Source organism: Phyllobates terribilis, unplaced genomic scaffold (assembly GCF_046119375.1).
Source record: "Phyllobates terribilis strain yellow unplaced genomic scaffold, ASM4611937v1 Scaffold_715__1_contigs__length_759695, whole genome shotgun sequence".
NCBI lineage: Eukaryota > Metazoa > Chordata > Amphibia > Anura > Dendrobatidae > Phyllobates > Phyllobates terribilis.
In genome coordinates, this window is record NW_027363475.1 from 325,335 (window position 1) to 340,519 (window position 15,185).

The 15,185-nt window shown below is 44.6% G+C and overlaps 2 protein-coding genes across 3 annotated transcripts in view; one reads left to right on the forward strand and one right to left on the reverse strand.

Moving 5' to 3' along the window:
• LOC141236820 (gastrula zinc finger protein XlCGF66.1-like) overlaps window positions 1-15,185 on the reverse strand; it is a 153,294-nt gene that overhangs the window by 92,722 nt on the left and 45,387 nt on the right. The window lies entirely within an intron of this gene.
• Window positions 437-4,703, forward strand: LOC141236819 (uncharacterized). The gene is made up of 6 exons (XM_073668279.1): window positions 437-894; window positions 1,024-1,203; window positions 1,287-1,410; window positions 1,494-1,591; window positions 1,776-1,866; window positions 4,194-4,703. Exons 1-6 carry the CDS (start codon window positions 817-819, stop codon window positions 4,610-4,612), a joined length of 990 nt encoding a protein of 329 aa, XP_073524380.1. The 5' UTR covers window positions 437-816; the 3' UTR covers window positions 4,613-4,703.

The window sequence follows — 15,185 nt, forward strand, 5'->3', positions numbered from 1 at the left end:
CTGCTTTTTTTCTGGGGTTTTTCTTGTAATATAGGAAAGCCTAAGGCCAGAAATAAACCCCATAATACACTGTACACGTAGACTTTGGTATCAAATAATTGCTGTCCGCGGTGTTTGTGCAATCAAAACAGCTTTTATAAAAGCCTCAAACTTCTGTGTGTTAATCAGACATGAGCGGTAACTTCAAACAGAGGCTGGACAGACATCTGTCTGAGATGATCTAGTGAATCCTGCTTTGAGCAGGGGGTTGGACCAGATGACCCAGGAGGTCCCTTCCAACTCTACCATTCTATGATTCTATGATTCTATGATAGAAGATTACAGTCCGGGGAAGACGGGAAACATTCATACAGACAGCCGGTGTTGATGTGTTTAGTGATGGTTTGTGACTAAATATGTTTTTAGAACCGTAGTAGAAGATGTTGCCTCATCATGTAGTTATTTCTCATTTCACGTGAAATTAATATCTCCTGCAGTACTGCTAATGCCAGTGTCGGAAAATGAGACGAGAATTAGTGGTATGGAAGATAAGTCTATGAGAAACGTATTCAGCTGCAGACTCCGAGGAAGAAATTGCTTGTTGTCTGTGGCCTAAAATATAAAGGTTTTATTACTAGATGTAAAGAAAAAACTAAATACTGTAAAATCATAAATCTTATATGTTTCCCCTCATTATGTCCAATAGTTGTATTATACCAACAGGATTTTTATGATGTTCCATCGGCTCATCATCTCCTCATTCAGGTCTCTACAACACCGGATCCTCTCAGTGGAGATCTTCTATATAAGAAAATTTTCCTGATTTATCCATCAAAGATGGATATGGACAGGGACAAGATGGCGGAGAGGATATTACACCTCACCCTAGAGATCCTCTTCCGGCTTACTGGAGAGGTGAGAGATTCTGATGACATCACATTTAATCATTCTTATCTATGGGAATAACAGATGAACTGAACTGGAGAGGTGAGGACTCTGGAAATGTCTGTTGTGAGATTTATTAATGTGTCTTTCCATAACCAGGATTACACAGTAGTGAAGAAGACCTCTAGTGAGTGCTGTCAGGACCCTGTGTCTGAGGGATGGGGAAAACCCCTGAGACTAATCACGGGGCCTCCACCTCACCCCTTGATACATGAGGACATCAATGACCAGAAGATCCTAGAACTCACCTACAAGATGATTGAGCTTCTGATTGGAGAGGTGACATTACTGGGAATGTGGGGACATTATACAGTAACGCTATGAAGGGATTGTGGAGATGACGGTATCAATGTATGTGTCAGGTTCCTATACGGTGTCAGGATGTCGCCGTCTATTTCTCCATGGAGGAGTGGGAGTATTTAGAAGGACACAAAGATCTGTACAGGGACGTCATGATGAAGATTCCCCAGCCCCTCACATCACCAGGTAATAGACAGGACTAAATACACGCAGCTTACAATTATCTGTATGAAAATAATTAATTCAGTCCCTGTATGTGTTTCCTCCAGATCTATCCAGTAAGAGGACAACACCAGAGAGATATCCCCGTCCTCTTCTTCCACAGGCCTGTAAACAAGAAGATCCCAATGTTCCTCAGGATCATCAGGTAGATGGAGAGAAGGTGTCATGAGATCTCCCCTACAATGTGTAGACGGCTGTAAAGGTCTTGTGTTCAGTCTTGTTTTATCCACAAATATTTATATTTGTGTAATGAGAACGGTGGAGATGACGGGATTAGAGCTGATCATAGATGTGACTTCTCCATCTTACTTCTATAATATTTGTTCCAGAGTGAAGATCAGACCCATATTAATACTACAGAGACATATGTGATGGGTGATGAGCAGTGTAAAGAGGAGATTCCTACATATGACTACCCAGGTGAGTCGTAACCACTAAATGCAGTGAACTCACAGATTCTTCTCAGTCACCGGCTGTGGCTGCTTTATCGGTGGTGTAGTCCGGCCGTATCACAATCGTGGATCACCATTTTGCCGCTCGACCACAACATTCTCCTCCATCCGAAAATGTTCAAATTACTTTGTGAAATTGTGAAAGACCTTTTCTATAGAACTTACAACCTGGAGGATCCACCTACTCCCTAGGATTAGAAGACACTGTCCGTTACCTGCCCAGATCTGTAAACTACAAAGCCAAATGACAGCGTATGTAGAATGTGCTGACAAGTTAGAAAATCACTTGAAGAAAAATATTATGATGGGCCTGTAAGAGAAAGCGGAGGGTAATGATGCTGTTGGCTTCCTAGATCCCTGATATCTTATTGGATGAATCTACCTTCTCGCCCTTCTGTGCTGCTGAATGTGCTCATATGGTCCTTACAAGACACTGTACAATAACAGCAGAGTTTCCCTTTATCTTGACTTTTCAATTTCTTTTCAACAAAACTAACTTCAAACAGGATTGTGATAAGCTACACTAAAAACATTACACCTGTGCCATGATATATCTCTAAGCTGTGCGTGGCTGATGGCTGTAATATACATTTATTCACGCCTGCAGGAGATGTGTTGGCTCGAGCCCTGGTTTCATGGATTCACTCCACGTCATAAATTCCATTATGTTTTCAATTCTAAGGAATTCAGATTACTGCACAATCTCTCCTGAAATGGGGGCGCTAATACTTTCTCTACTCTGCTGGTCAGAATTCATAGTAGCTCCAATGGTCCACCATAAATGAGTGCAACTCCGGTTTAGTGTTGGATTTCTCCCTTCATACATACGTTGTTGTTGTTGGGGATGTTACATGTTTTTATATTCTTTTTTTTTTTTTTTTACCAGTTCATTCAGTATGATAGCTTCATTGTAGTGGGATCGGCCTTCCTCACTTATGTGACTCTATAACTCCCTGGTAGCCTTTCAAAAAGATCTCCATTGCCTCTTCCAAATGCCCAAGCTCTAAATTTAAGACGCCTCAGCTCTGCACTATTATAAAAAGTTCACTTTAAATGTCTAATATTTCTTCTTGAAACTAATCTGCCAGAAAATATTGTCCCTTAAGATAGTTTAGATTGCCAAGAGCCACCGAGCCCCATACTCTAATTACTCCCATCACCAGCGCCGCCTGCAGAATGAGTAAGGCATCTCCTGGTGACAGAAGCAGATTCACAGGATCAGATCCCAGAGGAGATGGGACAAACCATTTGCAGAAGCTCTAATATGACAAAATGTCAGAAAACCAGAGCAGTAGAAATCCCCATAAAGTGACTTCATTTTGGAAATTACAACTCTCAGTGAATTAATCTATAGGAGTATTGATTATTTTGACTACACAGGCATTTTCCGAAAATTAGCCCTGGATGTTGGAGAGTAAAAATTGCATATTGGCCATTTTATTACCCAACACATAGTGCTCAGATTGTGCTCCAGGAGACACAAACACCTTAAATTAAGTGGGTTCTTCTCATTATAGTAATGTCATATACATAGATGCTAAATGTGTTTTGGGCGCACTGCAAGGCTCAGACGTGAGGGGGAGATCTGACTTTGGAAAAGAAGATATTGCTGGATTGGTTTATGGAAGCCATGTTGATTCTCAAGAGCCTTTGAGCCACTAATAATGTGGAAACCTCTGTTTTTCCACTGACAGATGATGGACCTGAGTGGGGGCTTGTTTTTGTGTGGGATGAGTAGAAGTTTTTATTGGTATCATTTTTGCCTACATAACATTGTTTGATGGCTTCTTATTCCATATTTGGGAGGCAGAATGAACAGTTGGACACCACGCTCCACTGGTTCATCCTATGAGGTTTTCTATTAGACTGTGAACTGTCATTCTGTCAATAACTTGCCATTTCTACAGACATTTTAAGCACAATTAACACGAATCCCATAGAAAAATAAATAAAGATTGCATACCACTTCTAAATCAATCTAAACAAACACATCCCTGGGCTACATGCTAGTCCAGGGAAATGAAGATATATATGCTCAAGTTTAAAAATCAATTTTATTAGACACAAATCTAAAAAATAGAGGAATATTTAAAATATTTTAAATATTCCTCTATTTTTTAGATTTGTGTCTAATAAAATTGATTTTTAAACTTGAGCATATATTTCTTGATTTTCCTGGATTAGCATGTAGCCCAGGGATGTGTTTGTTTAGACATTTTAAGTAGAAATGTTCAAAACCATAAATTTCAAGGACATTTTATTCAAAATTAATAATTGTTTTTTTTTTCTTGGCAGATGACTGTACCAGAAGATCAGAGAGACAGGAGATTTTTAAATCTGACGATCTTGAGATCCCACAGGATACAATTGAAGTGAATGCCATTACTCCAGATATACCATCATCCCTTCACAGCAAACATCAATCATCTGATCCTATGAAACACATCCTATCTTCTGATTCATTACCGACTACTAAGGAAAATGAAAATAAAATAAGCATTAAAAAACGAACTGCTCCTAAAGCAAAGAAATCATTTTTATGTTCAGAAAATGGAAATAGTTTTACCCTCGAAAAGTCTATTCTTAAACCTCAAAAAATACAAACAGCGGACAATAGATTTTTTTGTTCCAAATGTGGAAAATATTTTAACCAGAAATCAGTTTTTGTTGATCACCAGAGAACCCACACAGAGGAGAAGCCTTTTTCATGTTGAGAATGTGGGAAATGTTTTAATCGTAAAAAGTTTCTTCATAGACACAAGAGAACTCACACAGGGGAGAAGCCCTTTTCCTGTTTAGAATGTGGGAAATTGTTATGCACACGCCCGGGCTATGCGGCGTGTGCGTGTGATTGGTAGTGATTCCACTGGACCGTGCCGGAGAGTGAATGCCTGGAGGGGCGTGACTAAGTATTCACCCGATCCGACCAGGGTCGCACGACGGCATACGACGCCAGTGCACCAAGGAGGAACCGAGCAGAGGGACCAGGTGCTACTCCAGGACAGACCCCGGACACGGCTGTTGACCCACACAGGGAAATACAGGAACAGGCTGGTAGGCTGGCACACAGACTGGAGGGTATAGGCAGGCACGACTGGTATGCAGGCAGGCGGGTATGCAGGCAGGGGGGTAAAGGCAAGCACAGCTAGAGTGCAGACAGGGAGGCACTAGCAGTTAGGAACACAGGCGGGATAGGACCCAGTACACACCGGGACTCAGGAACAATACAGGCAGAGGGTTACAGGCAAGCACAGCTAGAGTGCAGACAAGGCTGAGCAGGGAGGACAGGGCTCTGTTCACACGGAACAGACAGGAAGGGAAAGACAGAGCCAGATACTCACACAGTACTTGCAGAGACAACAAGCAGGAGTTAGGTACGAGTTCAGACTCTGCAGAAAAAGGAAGGGAACGGACATAGAGGCAAAACAGGTAAAGGACAGGAGAGAGTTCAGACTGGAACTGAGTGTACGGAGGAGACCGACACTGCAGAGGGATACAGGAGCGGGTCTGGGAATACGGACCCCAGAGAGGCGGAACGAACAGGCAAGGAGCGTGTTCAGACAGGACAGACCAGACACAGGAGCGGGTCTAGGAAATCGGCCACTAGAAGGCGGAACGAACAGGCAAGGAGCGTGTTCAGACAGGACAGACCAGACACAGGAGCGGGTCTAGGAAATCGGCCACTAAAAGGCGGAAGGAACAGGCTAGGAGCGAGTACAGACAGGTCAGACAAGATACAGGAACGGGTCTAGGTAATCGGCCCCTAGAAGGCAGGAGGAACAGGCTAGGAGCGTGTTCAGACAGGACAGACAAGAGAACACAGAAAGGACTCAGTTCAGACACGGGAGCTGATACCGCAAAGCAGGAGACATACAGGACTCAGTTCAGACACGGGAACTGATACAAAAAGCAGGAGACAAGAGACGGGACCTGGCACCTTCAGAGTGCAAGCACACACTGAAGGAAACACTATGCTCAGGCAGGGATAGAAGGGAGCTGCTGAGCTATATACCAAGTGACAGACAGCAATAGGCTGAGGACGCACAAGGGGTGTGACCCACAGCAGGTACAAAAGGCAGGAAGTGATCGGGCGCCGCCCTTAAGCAGCAGAAACAGACACAAACAGACAGCATGGAGGGAAGCCAGAGAGACATTCTGGACAGGAGATCAAGTGCGCCCTCTTGCACAGTGGGAGATGGACCACCATGCAAGGACGCCGCCAGGTATGTTACAGTACCTCCCCCCTTACGCCCCCTCTTCTTCAGGCCTGCCAGAATCTTCCACAGGGAATTCGAGGGCCAGTCGTTCACTGGGTTGGAGGGGGACAGAGACTTAAGGGTAATCTCTGCTTCGAGGTACATCTTGTCAAGCTCACAGGAAGAAATAGACGGGTTATCACGTACATAATGAGGAAAAGTCACTGTCTCTTTGTTATCTGGTGGTATCCCGGAGGATTCAGGAAACAACTGGAGGTCCTCCGCCGGGTCAGAAGAGTGCAGAGGCTCAGAGAAAACAACTGCTTCAGAGTACACTAGGTCGGACTCACTGGAGGAAGCAGGCGAGGTATCGGGTACCGAGTATAGGAAAGTCTCTGTCCATTCACCACCAGGTGGCACCCCGAAGGGTTCTGGAGACAGCTGGCGGTCCTCCGCCTGGTCAGAGGGGTGTAGAGACTCACGGGTAACCTCTGCTTCAGAGTACACTAGGTCGGACTCACTGGAGGAAGCAGGCGAGGTATCGGGTACCGAGTATAGGAAAGTCTCTGTCCATTCACCACCAGGTGGCACCCCGAAGGGTTCTGGAGACAGCTGGCGGTCCTCCGCCTGGTCAGAGGGGTGTAGAGACTCACGGGTAACCTCTGCTTCAGAGTACACTAGGTCGGACTCACTGGACGAAGCAAGCGAGGTATCAGATCCAGGATATAGGAAAGTCTCTGTCCATTCACCACCAGGTGGCACCCCAAAGGATTCTGAACACAACTGGAGGTCCTCCGCCTGGTCGGAGGGGTGTAGAGACTCAGGAGTAACCTCTGCTTCGGAGTACACTAAGTTGGACTCACTGGACGAAGCGAGCGAGGTATCAGGTACAGAGTATAGGAGAGTCTCTGTCCTTTCGCTACCAGGTAGCACCCCGAAGGGTTCAGGAGACAACTGGAGATCCTCCGCCTGGTCGGAGGGGTGTAGAGACTCGGAGGTAACTACCACTTTGGGGTACCCATTGTCAGGCTCACAGGACGAAGCGGACAAAGTATTGAGTACCGGGTGTAGAGAAGTCTCTCTCCATTTGTCATCGAGTGGTATCCCGGAGGGTTCAGGAGGCAACAGGGGATCCTCCGCCAGGTAGTAGAGGTGCACAGACTCTGAGGTAACCACAGCTTTGGAGCATCCTTGGACATGCACACCGGTTAAAGAGAAAGAAGCATCTGATGCCGGGTGCAGGAAGTTCTCCTGTGTGGAGTCTGGATGGGCAGAAGTCTCTTCGGCCAGGAGAACTGGTGCACTACCCACGCACATTACCCATTGGGGTTTCTCCGGGATACAGGGAGATGAAGCTTCAGTAGGGACTCCAAGGCTGGGGTCAGGAGGTCTCAGGGAGGACAGACCCTGGCGTGACGGCTTGCCTCTAAGTCTAGCACGTCTGGACTGCCTCTTGAGGTTGAGAGAAGTATTCCGGAAAGCGTAGTCACCCTGTGAGGATTCTGGGTGGGCAGTAGTCTCATTGGGCTGGAGGACTATTGCGCTACCCACACACATTACCCGTCGGGGCTGCTCCGGGATATTGGGAAGTGAAGCTTCAGCAGGGGCTTCAGAGTTAGGGTCCTCGAAGACCATACGAAAGGCCACCAGGAAGGCCTGCAGGTCAAGGATGACAGGATCCCATGCTTCCCATAGGGGGGTGACCCATTTCAAGGCATCACCCGCTAGGTAGTCAATCATAAAGGCCACTTTAGCCCAATCGGAAGGAAAATAGAGAGGGTAGGCCTTAAAGTGTAGCATGCATTGCTCCACAAATGCACGACACTGTCTTGGATCCCCATAGTAACGTGGCGGATCCGCAGGAACGAGAGCTGATAGATCCATCTGGACGGGTGCGTAATTCGCCTGGAACTCAGCTAAAGGGGGAAAAAAAATTTATTTATTTTATTTTAATGCATGTATTCGCTGGAAAAACTTCTCAAAGAGCGAAGGCCGTGGGGCTCAACGGGAACCATGGCCTGAGCATGCTGTTATGCACACGCCCGGGCTAAGCGGCGTGTGCGTGTGATTGGTAGTGATTCCACTGGACCGTGCCGGAGAGTGAATGCCTGGAGGGGCGTGACTAAGTATTCACCCGATCCGACCAGGGTCGCACGACGGCATACGACGCCAGTGCACCAAGGAGGAACCGAGCAGAGGGACCAGGTGCTACTCCAGGACAGACCCCGGACACGGCTGTTGACCCACACAGGGAAATACAGGAACAGGCTGGTAGGCTGGCACACAGACTGGAGGGTATAGGCAGGCACGACTGGTATGCAGGCAGGCGGGTATGCAGGCAGGGGGGTAAAGGCAAGCACAGCTAGAGTGCAGACAGGGAGGCACTAGCAGGTAGGAACACAGGCGGGATAGGACCCAGTACACACCGGGACTCAGGAACAATACAGGCAGAGGGTTACAGGCAAGCACAGCTAGAGTGCAGACAAGGCTGAGCAGGGAGGACAGGGCTCTGTTCACACGGAACAGACAGGAAGGGAAAGACAGAGCCAGATACTCACACAGTACTTGCAGAGACAACAAGCAGGAGTTAGGTACGAGTTCAGACTCTGCAGAAAAAGGAAGGGAACGGACATAGAGGCAAAACAGGTAAAGGACAGGAGAGAGTTCAGACTGGAACTGAGTGTACGGAGGAGACCGACACTGCAGAGGGATACAGGAGCGGGTCTGGGAATACGGCCCCCAGAGAGGCGGAACGAACAGGCAAGGAGCGTGTTCAGACAGGACAGACCAGACACAGGAGCGGGTCTAGGAAATCGGCCACTAGAAGGCGGAACGAACAGGCAAGGAGCGTGTTCAGACAGGACAGACCAGACACAGGAGCGGGTCTAGGAAATCGGCCACTAAAAGGCGGAAGGAACAGGCTAGGAGCGAGTACAGACAGGTCAGACAAGATACAGGAACGGGTCTAGGTAATCGGCCCCTAGAAGGCAGGAGGAACAGGCTAGGAGCGTGTTCAGACAGGACAGACAAGAGAACACAGAAAGGACTCAGTTCAGACACGGGAGCTGATACCGCAAAGCAGGAGACATACAGGACTCAGTTCAGACACGGGAACTGATACAAAAAGCAGGAGACAAGAGACGGGACCTGGCACCTTCAGAGTGCAAGCACACACTGAAGGAAACACTATGCTCAGGCAGGGATAGAAGGGAGCTGCTGAGCTATATACCAAGTGACAGACAGCAATAGGCTGAGGACGCACAAGGGGTGTGACCCACAGCAGGTACAAAAGGCAGGAAGTGATCGGGCGCCGCCCTTAAGCAGCAGAAACAGACACAAACAGACAGCATGGAGGGAAGCCAGAGAGACATTCTGGACAGGAGATCAAGTGCGCCCTCTTGCACAGTGGGAGATGGACCACCATGCAAGGACGCCGCCAGGTATGTTACAGAAATATTTTAACCGGAAAGACCATCTTGATAACCACCAGAGAACCCACACAGGGGAGAAGCCCTTTTCCTGTTCAGAATGTGGGAAATGTTTTAACCGGAAAGAGCATCTTGATAACCACCAGAGAACCCACACAGGCGAGAAGCCCTTTTCCTGTTCAGAATGTGGGAAATGTTTTAATCGTAAAATGATTCTTGATAGACACAAGAGCACCCACATAGGGGAGAAGCCGTTTTCCTGTTCAGAATGTGGGAAATGTTTTAACAAGAAATCAGGTTTGCTTAAGCACCAGAGAACCCACACAGGGGAGAAGCCTTTTTTTTGTTCAGAATGTGGGAAATATTTTAACCATAAATCAGTTTTGGTTACGCACCAGAGAACCCACACAGGGGAGAAGCCCTTTTCATGTTCAGAATGTGGGAAATGTTTTAACCTTAAATCAGCTTTGGTTACGCACCAGAGAACCCACACAGGGGAGAAGCCCTTTTCATGTTCAGAATGTGGGAAATGTTTTACCCATAAATCGGATTTGGTTAAGCACCAGAGAACCCACACAGGGGAGAAGCCTTTTTCATGTTCAGATTGTGGGAAATGTTTTAACCAGAAATCCAATTTGATTAGGCACCAGAGAACCCACACAGGGTAGAAGCCTTTTTTCTAATCTTTTTTTTAATCCAATACATTTTTATTGAGATTTATTCATTAGTTGTTTTTTTTTGTTTTTTATAAAACAAGAAACCAGTACATACAATAATAAAATAACATACCATAGGGATGACATACATGCATCTCTCCTATATATCCTTTCAGCTTGCCCATTACCGCCTGATAACTTGCAGTTCTAATACTGCTCTCCATTGATCCTCAGAAATTGGACCTATATCTCCATCCATTTTTGTCTAGCTGGAGAAGGAAATTTTGTTAAATAATTATCAAGAAGGACTCAGTAAATATCAGAAATACGACCCTTAGGATTTCCCTTCTCTAATACCAACTTAACAAAAGTATTATTTTCTACCCAAAAGGGAGTCCATCTTGATTGTGCATTAAATGAATGCCGAAACTGTAGATATTTATACAATTGTTTGTCAACCCAAATCCCCCCTTTAATTGATCAAAGGACTTAAGTATTCCTTCACACAATATGTTTTATATCGTATATATTCCTTTATCCTCCCAACTCCAAAATCCCTCTAATTTACAGAACTCAGCATATTTATTATTAAACCATATAGGTGTAGATTCATTGCAGTCTCCTATTTCCATTATATCTTTACCCCTATCCCAGACCTTGTAGAGTAGAGCAAGTGTAGGGTATATTGATTTCTTGTGTGCGAGGTCATTCAGTTCCACTATATGAATAGGAATATTCCACCGTGTTCCTGAGGTAATTAACCCCTTAATACTATTTGGGTTTGCAGCGCTATGCCACCCACCCAAATGTGACAATTGCGCTGCAATATAATATATTAGTGCATTAGGAATCGCCAATCCACCAGATTCCTTGTCACTTTGTAGATATTCACATTTTATCCTAGCCGATTTCTTTTTCATATAAGAGAATGAAACTTGCTATGAATTTTCTGAAAATGGGCATTATGCAGAATGTATAAGAGTTGGGGCATCAATGTCATTTTTAATAAGTTCCCTCTTCCTACAGCTGATAATGGTAATCTCCACCACGCATCGATTTTCTTTTTATACTTTTCCAGAAGAAGATATAGAATCAGTGCAATGTAATCCGGAGATCTTTTTGTTATACTTATACTCGGTATTAGAATTTCTCAACCGTTCGTATTCGTGTAGGTTCTAATATGCTCGAATTAGGGATATCATCAAATGGTAGAATAACCGACTTATCCCAATTAATGGACAGGCCTGACCATTCACCAAACTCTCCAATAATGTTCAGAATAGGATCAGTAGACTTCTGGATATCACCTACAGTAGAAACCAGAAGTTTCCATACACTATGTAAAAAGACACATTTGCAGGTTTTTCTCAATATCGGACATGAAATCAGAATAAACCTTTCCCGTTTTAGGTAAATTAGGATTACCATCATTTATAATATTTGCCAAATGCCAGAATAATGAGAGAGAGAGACTGTTTTAAGGAATTTTTATAACTTACTGCAAAATCAAAAGTGTACATACATTTCATTAGTATTTGGTACCATTACCCTTAAACTGAATGACTTGGGTCAATCGTTTGGGATATCCTTCCACAAGCTTCTCACAATAGTTGGTCGGAATTTGGGCCGATTCCTCCTGACAAAACTGCTGTATCTAACCCAGGTTTATAGGTCACCTTGCTCGCACCGGCCTTTTCAGCTTTGCTCCTAAATCTTCAATAGGATTGAGATCAGGGCTTTGTGATGGCCACTCCAAAACATTGACTTTGTTATCCTTCAGCCACTTTGTTACCATTTCGGCAGTATGCTTTCGGTCATTGTCCATTTGGAAGACCCATTTCCGCCCAAGCTTTAACTTCCTGACTGATGTCTTCAGATGCTGCTTCATTATTGCCACATAATCTTCTTTTCTCATGATGCCATCTATTTTGTGAAGTGCACCAGTCCCTCCTGCAGCAAAACAGACCCACAACATGATGCTGACACCCCTGTGTTTCACAGTTGGGATTGTGTTCTTAGGCATCCAAGCTTCTTCCTTTTTCTTCCAAACGCAACAATGGTCATTATGCCCCAAAATTTCAATTTTAGTTTCATCAGACCACAGGACATGTCCCCAAAAATTAAGGTCTGTGTTCCTGTGTGCATTTGCAAACATTAATCTGCCTTCTTTGTTTCTTCTGGAGTAATGGCTTCTTCCTGGCAGAGTGGCCTTTCAGCCCATGTTGATACAGTACACGTTTCATGGTGGATATTGACACAATCTTACCAGCTTCCGCCATCATCCGCTGCTGTTATACAGCTGTGACATATGAAGGGATTGCCTAACAAACAGGCAATCCCTGCATATGTCACAGCTGTGTAACAGCCGCGACACATGCAGACGCGGTTGCTTCAACTGAAATGCCGAGCACGCCAAAACTATTCAGCGAATACCCGAGCGTGCTCGTTTAAAGGGTTAAACAAGCATGCTCACTCATCACTAATGTCAGATTTTGAGAAAAGTATGCATATGTGTCTTTTTATATAGTGTATGTAAACTTCTGGTTTCAACTGTATATATATCAGTAAATCGTCAGCATAGAGTGAACTCATTCATCTAAGTTACCATATTTAAAGCCTACAATATCCGGGCTAGCACTCAACATATAGGCCAAAGGTTCAATGGCTATCGCGAGCAGGAGTGGAGACAGGGGGCATCCCTGCTGTGTGCCCCTCCCCATCACGATTGAAGCAGATAAGAGACCGTTAGTTCTTATTTTAGTCTGAGGTCCTGAGTACAAAACCTGTATGTATGATAGGAATTTGGGACCCACCCCAAACCTTTTCAGAACCTTCTACAGGTATTTCCATTCTACGCCATCGAATGCTTTAGCTGCATAGAGAAAGAAAGAAAGAATAGCTTTATGTCCTATTATTACATCTGATTTATGAATATTCAAAAGAGGCCTTTCTAAATTCATTGCTGTGGACCAGTTTTGCATAAAGCCTGATTGATCCTGATGAATAATCTCTGTAATAATGTGAAATAATCTATTTGCCAGGGCCTTTGCAATAATTTTAGTGTCTACAGATAGAAGAGAAATGGGACGATATGACAGCAGGTCTTTCCCTGGGTTCAAAAGGATAACTACAATTGCATCATTCATAGATTTTGGCATGTGACCCAATTCTAATGCTTCATTAAAAGTATCTCATAGTTTAGGGATTAGGAGATCCTTACATTTTTTAAAAAATTCACATAACAGTCCATCAGAGCCGGGGGCCTTTTCATTACCAAGGGACTGTAATGCATCCTCAAGTTCAGACATTGTCAGTGGGTTTTCTAGGTAGGATCTACTTTCCTCTTTAAACTTAGGTAATTTTATATCCTCAAGAAACAATCCAAGTTCGACTGCATTTCCTCTAAATCTTGATTCATAAATATTAGAATAGTAAGTATGAAAGGCATTTAGCACATTGTTTCCTGATGTGGTGTCTCGATTTTCCGTGACATAAGATGGACCCTCCTGTGATTTATCTACGGTAGAGAGAAGATGCCTCACACTTTCCCTCTGTTCAAAATATTTTTGCTTTGTAAAGAACTGCTTGTTTTCCGCCTTAGAGATAAGATGATCATGAAATAATCCAAACAAACACAAGAAAAAATCAATCTAAATGGGTCTTGCTGTTGATTCTTGAGCTTTCAGCCATACCTTGTGAAATAGACCAATCCTTCCTTGCTAATTTGTTCTTATTCTCCTCCTCCTTCCTTTCCCTGATCTACATGCTATTGATTATTAATCTTTGTCTAACCATTTCACACCTTTAGGGTATGTGCACACGATGCAGAAATGAAGCAGAAAATTTCTGCATCATTTCTGCATCTCCCTGGCAGAAAAAACGCATGCAGATTGTGCATGCGTTTTTCCTGCAGAATACATGCGGATCCACATGCAGATTCACATGCGTTTCCGCATGCAGATTGACAAGCGCTTTCCAGGCGATTTTAGCATCACCTGGAAAGTGCTTGACAACTAGGTCACACTATATAAATCCATGCAAACAGCATGGATTTATATAGTGTGACCCGAGAGAGTGTATATACTTACCTCCGATGGCCCGCGCTGTCCTGCTTTACAAAGTTCCCGGCTGCCGGCAACTTTGAATTGAAAGACCTGCCGACGTCAGCGTCACGTGACCCGTCACATGACTCTGACGTCAGCGCAGGTCCTACAACTCACTGCAAGTGCCGGGAACCAAGCGGGAGCGGAGCGCGGGCCGACAGAAGGTAAGAATACATTTATTTTTTATTTTATTCTTTTTTTACAGCTTTTTTAATGGTACCTGGGTGTGGAGGAGAGTCTCCTCTCCTCCACACTCGGGTACCATCCGCATATTAGAACGCGCCAATAGCGCAAGTACAGATGCTGTCTTGCGGAATTGGCGCGTTCTAATGCAAGTCAATGGCGGCGAAATCGCCGCGTTTCCGCAAAATTAATTGACATGCTGCGGATTTTTGACCGCAGCGTTCACGCTGCGGAAAAATCCGCATCATGAGCACAGCACATGCGGATTTCCATTGGGGAACATTGCTTCCCTTCTACCATGCGTTTTTCATGCGTTTACGCGGCGTTTACGCAACTGCAAAAACGCCGCGGAAACGCATGAAATACGCATCGTGTGAACTCAGCCTTATGCAAGTTGGTTTCTCATTATGTTGTAATATCTATTACTTTTCCCAGTAGCTTCGTATGTATCAGACAATATTTGCAGAATCATCTGTTGGGTCTTGTAGTTTTCCTAGGGACCCTCTCAATCTCTGTGTGACACCAAACAGAATTAACGAACGACGTTACAATATGTGATTTCTTCTTGATTACAGTGTTTTCCAATAAAAGTTTTTCCATTTAACAAAGTATTTGCTCGTGAGTTTCTTATTTTTTTCTGCTTCTATTCTTTCTAGATATAATAGATTTGTTAATTGTGAGATGAAATCCTGTAAAGTCGGAGTTGAAGGTTCCAACCAGC